The sequence below is a fragment of the Podarcis filfolensis genome (genome assembly GCF_964270895.1).
Source record: "Podarcis filfolensis genome assembly, chromosome: 9".
NCBI lineage: Eukaryota > Metazoa > Chordata > Lepidosauria > Squamata > Lacertidae > Podarcis > Podarcis filfolensis.
Window position 1 is genome coordinate 52040274 of NC_139610.1, and position 17732 is coordinate 52058005.

The following is a 17732-nucleotide window of genomic DNA, read 5'->3' on the forward strand; positions in this document are numbered from 1 at the left end:
AATAGCCCCAGAAATGTAGCATTCTGGGAGCAGGCTGGAGGAAGCCTTGAATCTGTTGAAGCCAAAGCCCCTTCTTTTTCCTGAGATACCTCAGAATATGCAACTGAATTCAAAGGGTCAAATATCCATCCTATTCCCTGAAAAACTTGTGGGGATTTTGAAGATGGGATGGCATCATCCACCACTTCACTTTCCCTCTCTGTCCCACTTAAATTTAATCTGTTAGGCTTCATTCTTATGCCTGCTTTCTGAGAGCAAGCCCTATTGACTCAATAAAACTTACCTCTGAGTAGATATGTCTAGAATTGTTTGGTGCATCCTTGCTAATTACCTGCCTTTCTTGTGAAACCAATATCCTTCTGTGTATTACCTAGGGACTATTTGTAGCTTCAACTACATGTAGGGTATTAGCTATTTTCATTCACATTTGTCACATCTCAGCTTCAGTTTAGAGGAAACAGAAGCTATATCTGGTTTTCTTCTCCAGGGCCAGTCCAACCATTAGGTAGAATAAGGCAGTTGCTTTAAGCTGATTTGGTACATCACAAAAGGGAAGCAAATTGTTAATGATTTGAGTTTTGGGTGTCATGCATCATGCTGTGCTAAGATAACTTGATCGGCCTTGGGTGCTGTATACCTTGGGTGGATGAGAACCATCTGCTGTTCTGCCTCAAAAAGCCAAATGTGTTGCTCTTCACTCAAAAAACAAAAGTGGCCGTACAGGGATTACTTTTACTATCCAGCACCTGTATTCTGGCAGCCATTTTGGATCAAAATCTCAGTATGTTCTCTGTGTTAAGAATTCACACAATGCTTTTCCTGAGCATGTAGGAATAACTTAAGTAAAATCTGTAATAAAACATGCCAGTCGGATCTACAGCTACCGTCCCTGGTAGGCAGCTGTAATTCAAGTTGGTGTCTCAACACATAGGGAAGAAGAGCTAGAAGTTTCATTTTCCTAAGATGGTTGTGATCTCAACCACATCAGAGCTTACCTGTCCAGCTGAATCCAAGGTGATCAGCGATATGTGCCAGTCTTTCCTCTATCCTTTCTTGATCATCCTGTTGATCTAAAGCAAAGTCAAATAGGACAGGTTTTTGTTTTGTTTTTAAGGCAAAACTGATCTGCCTCACGGGGAGAGACTCCATAAAATAAGGCCAGTGTTTAACAGTGTCTGCTTTCAAAGGAAACCAAAGCTCTTGGTATGTAGCTAGAATGGAAATATTTGAATACGAAGCACTTTATTTAAAATGCCCGCTTAATTGAGTATGGTATTGGAGGCTTTGGAAAACACTGTCCTCAATTTTATTTTGGAGCTCATAACTCCTAAACATTTAAAATAAAACAGAACAAAGGGAGAGATAAATAATTTGCTGGAGCGGGAAATATGTTTTTTCATGCCTCTTTAAAGTAATGGCAAATGGCCATCAAACTCATATTTGCAAAATTAGGTGATGTATCCGAAACTTCATTTCGAACATTAAGACCATCATATTTTTTAAGTTGCACTGCTTACAATCATCAAAAAGATTTCCAGATCATGATATCTGTGCAGCATTAGTATTTAGCAGTATTAAGTTTGTTTGTTTTTTTGCTAGAACATGTTGCATTCCTAGCTCTTTACAAAGAAGGCATGCAAAAGCAAGTGCACACTTTTTCTCAGCGATATTTGCACCAAAGCAGCAAGAATTAATAACCCCAACAGCCAATCTGATACCAGCAGAGTTTGAGTTTTTGTTTTCCTGTGTGTGCATTTGAAGTCATAGTCTCTACAGCTCAAAATTCAGTTACCATATTTTCCTCTTATTGCTCCTCAGTGCTATTATAGGAAGTTCTTTTTTTAAAAAAATGGATCTAAACATTGGGCATTAAATTTAACATGATTAAGTCTATAAATCCAGTGCACCACCTTCCATTAGTAAATGGTGCCAAGCAAAAGTACAACAACAATAAAAGGATTGGAGTTTTTTTTAAGGCACTAATAACTTTGCTTTCGGCACACCTATATGGACTTGCATATCCTGAATTATAGTAATCTTACCTGGTTCATCTGTGTCAAAAGTAATTCATGGCAAAGTGATTCAATTATAGTGAAGAGAATCCAAAAACTAAAACTTGCGTGGTCAGCTGTATTAGAAGCGAAATAATAATGCTCTAAATTTGTTAGTTAAACAACATGAACAAATGTTGTTGTTTTAACGAAAAAGACTATATTGCTATGTTTTATCCTTTGCGTAAGCATTTGCAGTGTGCAATCTTGAGATTGTTTCAGGGATAGTAAAATACATACACGACATAAAACAAAACAAACGGAGCTTACACAAAACACATTGACAACCACAGGAAGCTTTAAAAAGGAGACACACAAACCACACAGAAAAAAAAAGCAAGGGGGAAAGAAGGGAAGAAACAACAACCAAAGAATTGCGATTCATGACATGCGTAGCAAAGGGAATCCCAATGGCTGGCAAATACCTTCAACATGGTCAGGGACATTTTCATCAGGAATACGCTCAATCAGAGTCTCAATAGACTCATCCCAAATGGGCCTGGTGTCAAAGATGTCCTCGGCAACTGACTGCTGGGTCTCAATGGATGGCACATTTTCAATAACTGAAACTTCTAGGGCGCTACTACTTTCATCATCTGAAACTAATTCTTGTTCTTTCTCTGACTGAGTAAGTCTATCCACTAATTTGGAAGCTTCATCGCTAATCTCTTCAAAGAACTCTATGGAGTTTTTGTAAAGGTCAAAAAAATGTTCCTTACTTTCTTTAGTGGGACTAACAGCACTGCGGGAAGCTGAGGCGCTTCTGTTCTTAACGGGCAACCGCGAAGGAAATATCTTTGGTCGTGAAGTCGTCTGCTCGTCTGAGTCTACCTCAAGCTTCATCTCACCCACCCTCTCTCTGGTTTCTGCTTCGGCCTCAGCATAGCTTCTAGCTTTGACTGAACGCTTAGCCTTTGAGTCCACGGAGGCACTTTCATCAGATTCAGATTTGCTCCTAATGTCTTGTTTCGCAGGTAGCTTGCATGTTTTGTCAAGAGCTTTAGCTGACTCTGGCTTCCAGACAGATGTCTCAGTATACAAACACTCTTGTTCAACTCTTTGGAAAACTGCTTTGACTGGAATCTTAGACTTTGGTTTGGACGGGTCATCCTCCGATTCCTCTAGGGCCTCAACAAAGCTATCTGAAGGAAGGCTCTCAAGCTCTGATTGTTGCAATGAGTGGGATGCTGCGGGAGTTGTCCTAATGGGAATTTTGGATTTGCTTTCAGAAGGCACACTTTCCATGATGGCAGTGGGGATTTCAATCACAGATTTCTGCTCCTCCGGTGAGGAGTCTGGGGAATCATCTTCCTGCTCAGCATACACCGACCTAGTGACTGTTGAAAAATCTAACTGTACATCAATCACAGTCTGCTCAGGAGAGACAGGGCAAGGCACCTGGGAGCTGTCAAACATGTCTTCAGTATCAGGTCTAGGGAAGAAGTCATCATCATCTGAAGGAGCAGTTTCTTTCTTTGGTGACTTTGAGGAGGCTGAAATGCCCATTTTAATAGGGATTCTAGATTTAATATCCCCTTTTGTGGTATAGAAACCACTGGCCTCATCCTCTGATACAGACGTGAGTGAGCCTTTTATAGGCATCTCTGCTTCATCTAGTTCAGAAGACGCAAATGGAACTGGGGGTTGCTCCTGCTGGAGAGATTCCAGGCCTTCAGCTTCTCTCATTTCTTCAGATAAGGACACATCTTCCTGAGACTGCTCTCCCATTTGGAAAAAGTGTAAGTTTTCATCAGAATAATTCCTCTTGGTCATGTCAATGGCACCACTCCTTGTCATTTCAAACAATTTCCCTTCCTGGAAAAGAAAGGGGTTTTGTTCACTGGTAGGCGTCCCTTCTTCTGTAGGAGTCCTGGCTGGTGTCGTGTCAGGTGTGGTGCCTTGTGATCTCCTGTCTACCATTAAGCCAAATATCCTTTGTTCTTCCTCTTTCACCCGAGCCTCAAAAGCATCATCATCTTCACGTATCTGACTCCACTTGTCAGAATCCACATCTGTCCTGGTTATGATCACTTGGTTGATTATTTTCTCAGCTTCATCTCTGATATCTTGTAGAGCAGCTTCATCTAGTGAGGTGGCCTCTGATGTTGAAGTTGATTGTTTCTGAAAGATGCCCACATGTTTGGATTCTAACTCCATATAGATATCTTCTGAGGTCTGAACCTCAGAACCTACAGATGCTGGTGTACAAAGGGAACTGGTCAGTGCAATTTCCTCACTGAAGGTAGTTTCTACCTCAGTAGAATGATGAACCCCAGATGACTGGTCTGTTGTCATTCTTAAACCAGTTCCTGAACTAATTTCAGTGCTAGTAAAAAAGTGCTGTGAAGGGACATTTTCATAAGGGCTTGTTATAGGCAGAGAACTGCTCTCATCAACATCATCTGCATTCCTTTCAGGGTCACCCTTTTGGGTTGTTTGAGGCGAATGGTCTGCAGAGTGTTCTACACTACAAAAATCCCTTTGTGCCATCTCTACAATGTTGTTAGTTTCAGCCAAATCACTTCCCAAAGGGGAGTGAACAGGTGAAACAACAGTAGCCAATTCATCATTTGGGGATATACAGCAATGAGAGGAGCCAGGGATACAGGAGCCCCCTCTGGTTCCCATGGCAACCATGTCTCTGGATGTTACCTCCTCAGATGCTCCACCATCTTTCTCAGAATCATCCTGGTTGTGAGACGCCGCTGAGGTTTCATATAACTCAGCTATTTTGGGGGCGTCACCACCCACAGAATGATAGAATGCCTCCTCAGGCTGCATCATGGGGCCATTAGGGCTAGCAGTGTCACTCTCATCAGTGCTGTAGCACTTGGACTCGCTAGCTTGTGCTATGATGCTAGTATCTGAGGCAAGAGAGGTGTCACCAGACATTTTGGTTTCCTCTGTTGGCTTATCTGATTCTGTGTTGTCCTCTTCGGTACCAAATTCATGCTGCTTGGATTCAATAGGCTGAAACCCTGTTTCTTCAGGACTAGAACTGGAATCCCTATAACAAAGATGAGGTGAAGGAGGCTGCACCCTAATTACAGGCTCCATCAGCAGCCCAGAGTCAGCCTCCTTTTTCAGCTTTGTTAATTCTGGCTCACTTTCTGAAGAGGAAGAAGTCTTTCTAGATTCAGCTGCAGAAGTGAGTACAGTAGGTATGCCATCATCTTCTACAGGCGTTGAGGGTGCAAATTCAAGTTCAGACGCAGCTTCCAAATCAGAAGCTGAAGCAGCATCTTCTTGTTTGGGGTCCTTTCTATAGTCCCGCTTCTGCTTTGCTTCCTGTTCCAGCTCATCAAACATTTTGACTTTAGTCACCATTTTAAACATCTCTTCTTCTGGTGTGAACCTCCTCGTCGGCTCACCTTCGGGGTCATCTTCTGGCTCTTCGCTGACTTCAGGAATCACAGCTGACTTGGGTATGTTTGAGAGCATTTGCGAATCTGTTGTCTTGGGTGTGATTTCATAACTAATTTCTTCGGAGCTGGGAGTCTCGGGTGAAAGAGGGCTTTTCCCTGAGCTTTCCATAAGAGAGGTTTGCTCTAAACTGTCATCTTCAGCACTGCCATCAGGGTCACGTAAAAGTCTAGATCGCACAGGTGTCAGCTCTGGGAAGTTTTCTGCTTTGGCAAAGGCAGCCTGCATGGGACCAGGTCCTGGAGGGAAGCCAGTCTTTGTTTTCTGTTCTACGGGGCTGCTTTCAAGAGAATCACGGCAGGGGGATTCTTTGGTAGGACTAGGCTCAAGGGAATCGGGTGTTTTACGGGAGGAATTATCTTCCAGTACTGGGCTTGCTTCTAATGAGTCTTTATGGCTTATAGCTAAGGATTCATCTGCAACTGGGCTAAGACCTTCACTGTCTTGGCTAGGAAGTGAAAGCTCCAGTCCTCTACTAATGGCATGGTGCTCAAAGGATGCCTGATCCTCTTTCTCTAAAATAGTATCATGCACTTCAGATAACTTAGTTAAATGTCCTTGCTCAGTAGCCATAGATAACTCATCCCTGACAGCATCCTTATCAATCAATGTTGAGCTAGAATCTGTACATTTGCCTATCTCTTCTTTGGAGGTTGTAACTTCTACTTCTTCTGACAAACGAGGAGAGAGGGACTCTGAGCCGATTATAACTTTTATGTCTTTGTCAGCAACAGTCCTTTCACTTTTTGTTGGAGAAAGTCCCTTTGGTGAATGTGCCTCTGCTGCTCTCTGCACTGTACTGGCTAATTCTGTTTCTTCCATCTGGTCAGCAGTTTCTGTTTTCTTTGGTGAAAAAGAGAGGCTCTCGGGGCTTGTTTCTGGAGTTTCGGCCAATCCCTCATGCTTATAACTTTCCTCAGAGCTGATCTGAGGGGTCCCATCGAGCAGGCTACCAACTGGAGAATCTGCTATGCCTTCATGTTTAAGGCTTTCTGAGCTGCCATCCAGAGCACCACTTTGCAAGGAGAGAGCGGGCAAAAAACCATCTTTCACATATTCTGATGGAAATGTAACATTGAATGGACTGGTCAGTACTTGATCTAAGTGAAGCTCACCTTCCTCGGTAATTGAAATGTGCCGGAACTGTTGGTATTTATCATTCTCCTCAAGCTCTTCCTTTATGACATCAGTAAAATCTGTGGACGTCTTTCTGTCTGGGCTGATTTGAAGGTCAGTATCCCCTTGGTCATCAAATGTCAGGGCCACACCCTTTGCATTGTCATCATCAGTTGCTGGAACATCTTTTCCTGCAGTTTTACTACTCTGCTGCTTTGTCTGCTGCATGGCTAAATCTTTTTTCAGAGTACCTTGTGCCTCTTTCTTAGATTGCAAGCCTGCCTCTGCCTGAGGTTCCTGGCTCTTTTTACCTTTCGGACTATCTTTTTTGTGTGTGTCTCTTTGTGTCATTGCCTGCTTCTTTTCAGTGTCTGCCTGAGCAGCTCCTTTCTTAGCCGGCTCTTTCTCAGAGACCTGCTGTTTCTGTTTCACAGACTTATGCTCAAAAAGTCCAGCCTTATGCTTTGATGGATCTTGACCTGACTGGAAGGCTTTCATCAGTTCACGAACAGACATTGTTTCTTCAAGTCTCTCTGTTTTAGAAGAAGGTGAAACAGGTGGCTTCTTGGTTGTGGGAGAAACAGGTGGCTTCTTAGATGTGGGAGAAACGGGTGGCTTTTTAGATGTGGGAGAAACAGCTGGCTTCTTAGTTGTGGGAGAAACAGCTGGCTTCTTAGTAGAGGGAGAGGAGAGTTTTGAAGCAGAGGGGGAAGCTGCAGTCTTTGAGGCAGAGGGAGAAGCGGGAATCTTTGAGGCAGAGGAGGAGGCTGCAGTCTTTGAGGCAGAGGGAGAAGCTGGTGTTTTTGAGGCAGAGGGGGAAGCTGGGGTCTTTGAGGCAGAGGGAGAAGATGGGGGTTTCGCTTTGTAAATAATTTTTTTAGGCTGCGATAGCTTTGCAACAGACTTCTCGGTTGCCCCTTCTTTTCCTGGGGTGCGAACAGGCAATTTTGAACGTCCTTTCTGCTCATCTTCCACTCTCTTCTGAAGGGCTTTCACTTTATCTTTGATTGAGCCAATAGGAGTTTCTTCTATAACAGGAGACACAGCTGTTGCCTTGGAAGGCTCTGCAGGGGCTAACCCTACCTCTTCATCTATAGACTCATCTGAGCTGAACTTTGTTAGTCCTGAATGTTCTTTCTTTCCTTTGGTTTCTTCATCCTTTGGCTTTTGTTTATCTTTTAATTTCTTCCTAACTGGTTTTTTAATTTCCAAGGTAGGTTTTTGCTGGACCTGCTTCTTCTCTTGGCTTCCCCCACCTTTTTCAGAGCCCCTGCTTACAACCACAGCTTCAAATCTCTCTTCTACTATGTCTTCTTGTAATGTCTTAGGCTGCATTTCATTAAGTGACATGTAATCTTTTAGATCTTGGCTGAGATGATCGATCATTCCCGCCATGTCTTTCTTTTCTTTCTCTGTTTTCCCTTTGCCTATTCTAGTTTCTGTGCAAACAGGCTCGGTAACTTCCAGCGGAGCATTCTGCTTAGCCTCTTCTATTTCTTCATCGCTTACAAGGACCCATTCTTCTTCCGCCAGCTCTTTCTCAGAACTGGATCTTTGAAGAACTGGCCCTTCTTTTGGACAGCTTCCACTTCTCAGGATTTCATTCACTTTTTCCAAATCCTCCTTGACTCTTTCCACAATCTCAAATGGTTCTCCAGGTTCTTCATCGGCAGCTTTCACAAGGTCCTTCACCTTAATGGAGCCTGACTTTTCAGCTGAGTCTGTGGTCAAGATGGCACTCATTTTAATCAAATCTTGTTTCATCTCAGAGACTTCAGATAGCAAGTCTGGGCTGGCTAGGACAGGGACTTCATTGACAAGGTGACTTTTCAGGACAGATGTTTCTGTAGATTCTGTTTCATCATCATCTTTGATGCAAATGGGGAAAAACATTGGAAATAAATGGAAATCGAAAATAGAGATTGAAAAAATGTAATCAGGACTGAAATGATTGTCTTTGATTGCAGCGGTAGGAGGGTCAACAAAACTGTCTGGGTATGGTGGATCCACAAATCTGAGGGTGGAAAAAAAAGCAAAGCAAAGCTAACGGGGGGAAAACTGAAAAGGAAAGTGGGCAGGAAATAACTTGCTTAGTTTTCGCAGTACAGCACACACACACATACAACACCAAAGCTTTTATCAACCAAGGACACTAGAAAAACAAAAGTGGGCAAGAAAAAGAAACAGTGGAATTTACACAAAGATAGGCATCTCAAGATTGTCCAGATGTTACAGATCAATGTTCAAATAAAAACAGAGAACAAAGGTGTGTGGGGTGGGGGGAGATTGTTAAGTTGGTTGGAAGTTGATCTCCTCAAAGAGAAAGCCAGTGGTAGCAAACTTCAGAACCAAAATTAGGTAAACGGTTGTAAACTTTTGTTTAAGAACCAAAGTTAGAACTTGTGTATTTACATTTAATTCTGAGATAATCTAGAGTAAATGAAATGCATTGATATCTGAGGCAGCTGCAAACCGGCATTTCATCTAAGGGGAATCTTACATTCAGATGGTGACACAGACACACACAGGCTTTTATTTCAAGAGGAATGGTCCTTTCCTTGGAACATCCTCATTATTCAAACAAATGGAGGGGAAATCAAGGGAAAGAGATGATGATGATGATGATGATAATATAAAAAAGTGGGAAGGGAAATTTTAAATAGTGACTAGCTCAACAGAGAATTCATAGGTTAGGGGGGAATGTAATGCATGGCAACCAAAAACATTCATACAGGGCACATACACACACACAGACACAAATAGACACAGTACATATACATATATATGTAAGCCAAGTTATTTCCATGCAAAGCAAAGCTGTTGCATACATTGCAGGGTAAGTATCCTTACAATAAAATAAAAGGAAAAAAGACACCAACAAAACTTAAGATGGTTATAAATGAAAAAGGCTTAAAATCATATGCAACATACTATGGTGAAGTATTGTCCCCACCCCCACTATTAACATATAAAGCATCAGGAATATGTTTTCAGTAAAACTTACTTCAGAGTAATGTGTCTCCCCTCCCCCATATTCGTTCAGGGGTTTTGTGTGAACGAAAGCATTTTAAAATTTCTTATCATTTAGCAACACAAACGCGCGGAATTGGTTAAACTTTGAGACTATATGATATTGTAACTTGACCAAAAGGCCAAGAAATGAGCATCATGGAGAAGAAAAGCAGAGCAGAGGAGGAGCCCAACTAGAGAGGAGGTAAAGACAGAGGAACCTGACCCAAGGCAGCCTGCAATTCTGCATGAAAAGATTTATTTAATGATGTATTTTAAGAATGTTTACCTCCCATTCTTCTGCTGAAAAGTAGCTTCCAGTGTAACTTCCTGATCATTTGAGGTCCAGCTCCGAGGGCCTGGCAGTTCCCTCACTGCAAGAAGTGAAGTTACAGGGAACAGAGGGCCTTCTCGGTAGTGGCGCCCGCCCTGTGGAACGCCCTCCCATCAGATGTAAAGGAAATAAAGAACTAGACAACTCTCTGAAGATACCTGAAGGCAGCCCTATATTGGGAAGTTTTAAATGTTTGATGTTTTATTATACTTTTAGTTTTGTTGGAAGCCACCCAGAGTTGCTGGGGCAACCCCATCAGATGGGCGGGGTATAAGTAATTTTGTTTTCATTTATTTATTATTAACAGAAGTCATTTTACAAAACAGTTCATTATTTAAGAATGTAACGATCTCTTTTTAAATTTATACTTCTTCCCTTAGCCACGGACTTCGACTGTGCCCAGTGGAAGAATGGGCTGCCTTGCACAGCTCCCACCTAGACCAAACCACTATGGCCTGGAAACTGCCTTTGGCAATTCAGCACTGCCTGGTGACCTTTCTTGGGTGAGTTTTTAGGGTGAACTAGGGAGAGAACTTTGCCACCTGATCTACTCCAGGGCTATAGGTTCAAGTCCCTGCCTGGACTCATGGCAGTGTTTTCCTTCCCTGCCCTTCCAGGCTTCTGAAAAAGCAGCTGTTTCTTTTACTGCATGTTTCCTGCTGCTGGCTGATGGGGCCATGAAAGAATTTCACTTGCCTGTGTCAATGGCTGTTTAGTTCCAGAATTTTTGCCTCCCTTATAGCAAATGTTAATTGTTTCATTTTTCATTTTCGTGTCAGGAACTCTGGCCCAACTAACTGAGGACTGGCACTGGGCAGGGGCCACAGCATTAGGGCAAGAGGGATGCTACATGCTCCACCTACAGGGTGAGTACGGCCTCATGGGCCCAATGGCTCACTTCCACTCAATTTGCACTCTGCAGTATCTTCCATAGCTTCTGGTTCGTGAAAGCAGACAACATGAGTGGCGTAAGCTGACCTTCCAGCAACTGGGTTGAAAAGTATCACTGGTAGCAGGGCTGCCATGTTGTTTTGGTCCTTTGCCCATGCCATGATCTGCCTGGAAGCTGTAATTTAGTGAACTTGTGACCTGATTTTACCCCAACACTTGTTGCCATCATTCCCCTTCCTGTCCTGTTCCACTTCCAACTACAGGTATAATCAATAATAGCAAGTGACAATGTCCCAATACATAAATATGCTTTTCAGAAATACTTCACCAAAGTAAGAGAGGGTGAATGGATTATGGAACTTTGTTACTTAAAACAGTATCACTTTTATACACAGGGACATGCATATTGCATGTAAACAATTTAATGAAGGTAGTTTATAGAAGCTGAATCTTTAAAGGTGATACTGTAATTAACTTATAAAATGCAATGACTTTATGTGAACATACATACAAAATAAAAAATGAAATAAAATATGGGGATTTATACAAGCCTAACAGCAATAGCAGGGGTCACCAGGGGATGTCAAAAGGAAAGTGAATGCTTAGATGAACTGTCTTAGTACTTTTATTTTAATTATTAGTAACATATTAAATAACATCTAAAAGCTAAAAGCTAAATTTACATTATTATATCATTCTTTTAGAAAATTAATATCATCAGTGGCAATTAGAATTTGCACACTCTCTTATGCTTAACTTAATGATTAGACAAATAACATTTTTATTACAATCTTACGTTTTTCTGATGTCATGTCAGTCTGAAAGAGAACACAGAGTGAAATGGTTACAGCACTTTGAGTCATAACAACCAGTGAGAAATATCACCTAGAACACCAGCTAATTTACCATTGAAGCCTGTAGGTCAATCCTAAATACACTTTATTGGAAGTAAAACCCACTGGATTCAATTGGAGTGCCTTCCTGATAAGTATTGCAACTTACCGTATTTTTCGCTCTATAGGACGCACCCGACCATAGGACGCACCGACCCCTCTCGCTCTCCAGGCTTCAGCGAAAGCAACGCGTAGCCTCCGGAGCGCAGAGGGAACGCTCCCTCTGCGCTTTGGAGGTTTCGCGTTGCTATCGCTGAAGCCAAGGAGCTTACATTCGCTCCATAGGACGCACACACGTTTCCCCTTAATTTTTGGAGGGGGAAAAGTGTGTCCTATAGAGCGAAAAATACGGTACCTGGTTGTCCAGACAAGCTGAATTCTAATAAGAGCTAGCAATGCCTTTAAGCCACACATGAACCTTGGTAATTAGTTCCTGCTATTATCAAACTATATAATCTAAATTTTTAATTTGTTGCATTTAGGCTCTAAGTTGGAATTTGCACAGAAAGATCACTGAGCAGGACAGGGAGAAACAGTGAAGAAGGTGGAAGCGGCAAGCAGGTTATTCGTATCTCGACTTGCAAAAGTGCAAGAACAATATATTGGCACATTTGTTAGTAAAAAAGTAGGAGCCACGTACGTAGCTTGAGATGTCCTAAGATGCCAGCTATGCATCTGATATCACAGTAGGTGTCTAAGGTTCTATTACCTTGTAGAAATTCTTTGGAGGGAGAGGGCAATATTTGCTTGGGGGGGGGAATAGAAATAATACAGCTCTATTATAATATTCATCACCACCTTTCTAAATTTTAAAATGCAAGGTGAGATGGAGATAATAAACTGTGGCTAAAACAAAAACGTGGAAGGAATAGAGAGGAGGGAGGAGTGCACAAACCTAAGGCGCATTCATATAATAGGTTAGCATTGCATCTGAATGAGTTTTAGTATGTAGTGTATCACTGCACTAATTTCTGACATTTTTTTTAAAATCAACTTCATATTTATTTCTGCATCTAAACAGTTCTGATTTTTATTTTTTTTAAATCAATTTTATTTATTTATTTTTAAATGCATTTATAAACAATGACTCAGATTCTCAAATAAAAATTTAAAAGATCACACGTACTGTGTTTTTATCTTTCCCCCCCTCCTGCTGCAGCTCTTTACAATTTGAAGAGTTGCTCCTCAGAGTTCGAGGACTCTGGAGCCATGAGTGAGTGCATTGCAGGGAGACTTGGTGAACTTCTGCATGCATACCCAAGGGAATTTTAATTTTGGTCTCAGGGGTTTTATAGAGTACTGATCTATTAGCAAGATTACCTCTTCTTCCTGTTCTTGATCTGATTCTGATTCCTTTCAGCCCAATATGCCATGCAAGAAAAGAGAAAAACAGAGCAGGAAAAGATAGGATGCAGTTAAAGGAAAAGAATGATTTCTGGTCATATTCAATTGGCAAGAGTACAAAACGAACACTATTTCTGCACTTTTTCCTAAGGAGGAAAAAAGGGGAACAAGAGAATCAGTTCATTATTTTTCTTAAGCTGGGGACTTAAGATAATTAAAAAGTGGGAAGCTGTTTGGGTATTTTAGGCTCTTTCTTGATTTTTATTACTGCATTTCAAAGAAGCCAAGATACTATTTCTCAACCACCAAGCCTGACCCAAGTATACAAGATTGGACCTGCCATTTGCCATGCTGGCTCAGGCAGTGGATTGGGAGAGGCAGCAGATTGTAAACCTCCATTCACCACCTGTAGGGCTGCCCCCACCATCACTACTGTTGGCTGCTTGGCATGTCCTGTTCTGAGGAATGTCACCGAATTGCTGTGACAACAGCAAATACTGTTGAAAGCAAGCAGGGCAATGCTACGCTGCTACCCCCCAAAAGTGAGGAGGTGGCGGTGGAGGTCTTGTGCCAACCCTGAAAATACATGGTTGGAATGTCAAAGAAAATGTAACAAAATTTTGCATGTGTTAATTGCTCTCTTCATATTTGATTTTTCAAGCTTAAATCTGTAATACTTTAAATTCCAATGAAAGTGAGAAGACACACATCGTGCACATGAGACTCTGTTCTATGCATTTAATTGCTTATGTGAATGACTTGCCTATGAACACAAATAAACAGAAGATCACAGATCAACTTGGAATGGGCAAGAAGGTGATATATATGAGAACCCAGACTCTAAAGTGCCTTTGCAGTCTTTCTCCTCCAGCACTACACTTCTGTCTGAGCAAACTACTAGGCTTAATGCTCAAGAAATCTGCAAAGTATCATATGATGGGTTCTTTTGGTATTGGCTCTTTGGATATATATAATCCCCAGTATTTACACTTTTAACTCAGAAAATCGATGCTGCTGAGCCAATTCAAGGCCATGGTGTGAGAGCCACCCACCTAGAGAATACTCTATAATTAATGCACCCTCTATGTTAGGAACCTATGACCTTACAGATGATGATCTAACTGCCATCCACTCCATCCAGCACAGCCAATGGGAGGAGATGTTGAGAGATGTAATTTGGCAACATCTGGAGGGCCACGGGCTCCCCAATCCTACTCTATATGTAATATTAAAAAATGTTTAATTAAAGTCTTAAAAATAAAAACTCACAGCCACTTAACCCAAAAGATAAGCCACTCCTTGTAGTTTGTGCAAAACAAAGCCAGGGATTAGGAGCTCTGAAATTTCAGTGTGCCAGCTAGTATGTGAGCAAAGATCTTTTCATTGTATTATGCAGTACCTTTGTGTAATTTGGCAATGTGATATTCAGATTGCAGATGGCTTGATGTACGAGGCCTCTAGAAGATTTAGGCTCCTTCATAAATGACAAGCGCCCACAAGGTTCTTGTGTTGTGTCTCGGACCTAGTGCAAAAAGCAAAGCACACACAATGCTATAGCTTAAAGAGATATAAAATACTACAGAGACAAAATTATAAAATATTTATGATGCAAATGTATTAAATGTACGGATGAAGACATACAGTCATACCTTGGGTTATGAACGCTGCGGGTTGCGTGTTTTTGGGTTGTGGACTGCTTGCACATGCGCAGAAGCACCAAATTGCATCATGTGCGTGTGCAGACGCAGCGCTTAAGGCTGCGAATGCTGCGAGTTGTGAACGTGCCTCCTGCACGGATCACATTCGCAACCAGAGGTATGACAGTACCTAAGTAAAGTTCTATTTACCCACTGCCACTAAACCCTGCTTAAAGAAACTTTAATATTTTTGCCTTAAAGTGAAAATGTTGAATCTCCAAAGGGAGATCTAAAGCCAGAGGGCAGATATCAACATTTTTATAGATCTTCGGTTTTTATTTGAAACATGGTGAATGTTCAGGCAAATACTCTCTCCCCCCCCCCCCCCAATTTGCCGTTTTTCATTCCATTGCATAAAATGCCGAAGCACTGTTGCACATCTAGGTGCACAAAAGGAGATAAAGTAGACCACTGCCCTTGAAATGCAGTTCATCAGCTTTAGTGCTATTATTAAGATAGTTAAAGAATGGTGGTTTCTGGCTGTATATGGATGGGCTGTTTCTGCTTGTTGAATAGTCACCACCAAATAAAATGAAAGTTTAGATATTGACTTGTATCTATTACCTTGACAAACAATGGAAGTCTATTTTCTTTGAAGGCATAAAAACTGAATATGTGATGTTGGCCACTCTTTGTTAGTGGTACTAGATTCCCAAAGCAGTCCACATAGATGGGCTTTCCTTCTAATACCTACATATGGTTGATAAAGAAAGAACAAAATATAAGTATCATGGGAATGTAGAAGAGAGTTCATTATTACCTTTATTCAATTCCTAGAATGCACTGGTCCACTGGCTGGGATTGACAGAAGTGGAAGTTCATCTGAGGGGCCACAGATTCCACAGCCCTCTAGAACCACCACTTTGCTAAATGGCAATAAAGCGTTTTGGGAGATGACAGCCGGCCCTCAAGTACTATATAGTATAACAGAAAGTCTTATACGCAAACAAGGAAGATAAAAAATATTTTCCCCTGCTTAAAATCCATAACTGATCTGAACTATGGCTGTTCTAGGTTGGGAAGAATACTGAACAGGAGAATTCCTCTTAGAGGGTGGAGATAGGTGCCACATATTGTTTCAGATCCCAATCTAGACAATGTGCTATGTGATTGTATTTGCCACTAAACAAAATTGCAGGGGGACTTGATCTGCAACACGAACATGGCATAGAAATGGTGGTGGAGAGAGAAGGATTAACCCTTTTTCCTTCGACCATTTCCTCTTGAAAGCTGCTATTTGCACCTATGGCAAATAGTTTTTCCTCCCATAGCAAAAGCAGCTTTCCACCCATGGCAGGGGTGGGAAGAATGTCAAGGAAAAACGAAACAAGAGTAGGAAAGGTTCAGTTCCACGCTCCATACAAATGTTTTAATCTGGACCGGGAGTCCCTGTACAGTGGTACCTCAGTTTACGAACTTAATCTGTTCCGGAAGTCCGTTCTTAATCCGAAACCGTTCTTAAACCGAGGTGCGCTTTCCTTAATGAGGCCTCCCGCCGCCGGTGCCCTTCTACCGTTCGGATTCTGTTCTTAGACCGAGGTAAAGTTCTCAAACCGGGACACTATTTTTGGTTTTGCGGAGTTCGTAAACCAAATCATTCCTAAACAGGACTGTTCCTAAACTGAGGTACCATTGTAGTTCCTTTTCTTCCCAATAAAATGAAATATCTGCATGTGTTCTAACATATTTTTGTTAGGTATTTTAATATTTGTATATGTTTCATACCCCATTCCAGTATCTGTATAGATTAAGGGTGGGCTATAAAATATTTCTAATAAACAAACAAGCAGATAAAGAATATACAGTAATAACCAGTTTTAATTCTACACAGAATACACCAATTGAAATCAGTGGGTATTCTTGGAGGGTGACTTAGCTGGATATTACCCACATTAAGATTTAAAATGAGAGATTTTCTTTTTCTTTCTACCTACAAAAGGATATTAAGACAATGGTTTTAAAAATACATGTACTAAAATGTGAATGAAGGAATTCATTTTGCATGTTTAATTCCATACCTCTACATCTCTGCTTCGGGCAACTTCAGCAAAGTTTTCTTGCTGTTCTAGCGTTTTATCCACTTTATCATCCGTCATGCAGAAACATCTTAATCGGGCTTCTATAGGATCATGTGATTTGGCAAACACTACAAATTTGGCCATGTAGGGCACACAGATAATCTCTCTGTATACTTGGGAAGCAAACGTAACAGATTCCTGTATCTGTCGACAGTCTATCAACCAAAACCTGCAAATAAACAAACATGGAAAACTGTTACATAGTTAAGTCTAACATAATGCACACACAAGTTCAGAATTTGGAAAATACATCCAGGAATCACACTAGTATTGATTTCAAATAACTTGTGCATTAGCTTGAAATAAACAAATTCTTAATGGGGGGAAAAATCATCTAGATTCTGCATTGGGTGTGGCCCAAGCCTGAGTGTAATTTGAAATGGATCTCTACTGATTCCCAGATTACCAAAATGCATTGGAACAGTCATTTTCAGCTGGGATATGAACTGGGATATGTACACAGTCCCTTCACCCCCTTTGCAGCGCACAGGTGATCAAACCAGGAAAGCTCTAATTAACCACAGTTTCTCCTTTTGTCCATATTAGGATACCATGGCTGCCAGCTTCAGAACAGATATTAAAACACCGGTTGGTGGAAGGGATTCAGGTCGGAGCGAAACAATATAAACTTAAAGCTTTTGCAGATGACCTAGTTCTGACATTACAGGAGCCGGAGTCTAGTTTGAAAAGAGTACTACAACTAATTCAAAACTTTGGTCGAGTGGCAGGATTTAAGTTAAATAAGCAAAAAACTAAAGTTCTGGGGAAAAACATGACAGATATTGAGTTGGAACAGCTTCAGAAAGAGACAGAACTAAATGTGGTTAAAAAAGTTAAATACCTAGGGGTAAACATAACAGCAAAAAATCTGAGTTTATTTAAAGATAATTATGAAA

General features: G+C 41.3%; 1 protein-coding gene across 23 annotated transcripts in view; it reads right to left on the minus strand.

Annotated features, from left to right (window-relative positions):
• Positions 1–17732, minus strand: part of ANK2 (ankyrin 2) — a gene marked incomplete at its 3' end in the record, with an annotated part of 315375 nt that overhangs the window by 17028 nt on the left and 280615 nt on the right. For 11 of the 23 annotated variants that reach the window (XM_083631489.1, XM_083631494.1, XM_083631496.1 and 8 more), the window contains 6 exons: positions 16777–17005; positions 15323–15448; positions 14461–14583; positions 13038–13070; positions 11621–11642; positions 996–1070 (listed from right to left, as the gene is read on the minus strand). In XM_083631489.1, the coding sequence (XP_083487615.1) occupies positions 996–1070; positions 11621–11642; positions 13038–13070; positions 14461–14583; positions 15323–15448; positions 16777–17005 (608 nt within the window). Of the gene's footprint in view, positions 1–995; positions 1071–2476; positions 8459–11620; positions 11643–13037; positions 13071–14460; positions 14584–15322; positions 15449–16776; positions 17006–17732 lie in introns of all 23 variants that reach the window. The other 12 variants (XM_083631504.1, XM_083631503.1, XM_083631501.1 and 9 more) reach the window with 3 other exon arrangements.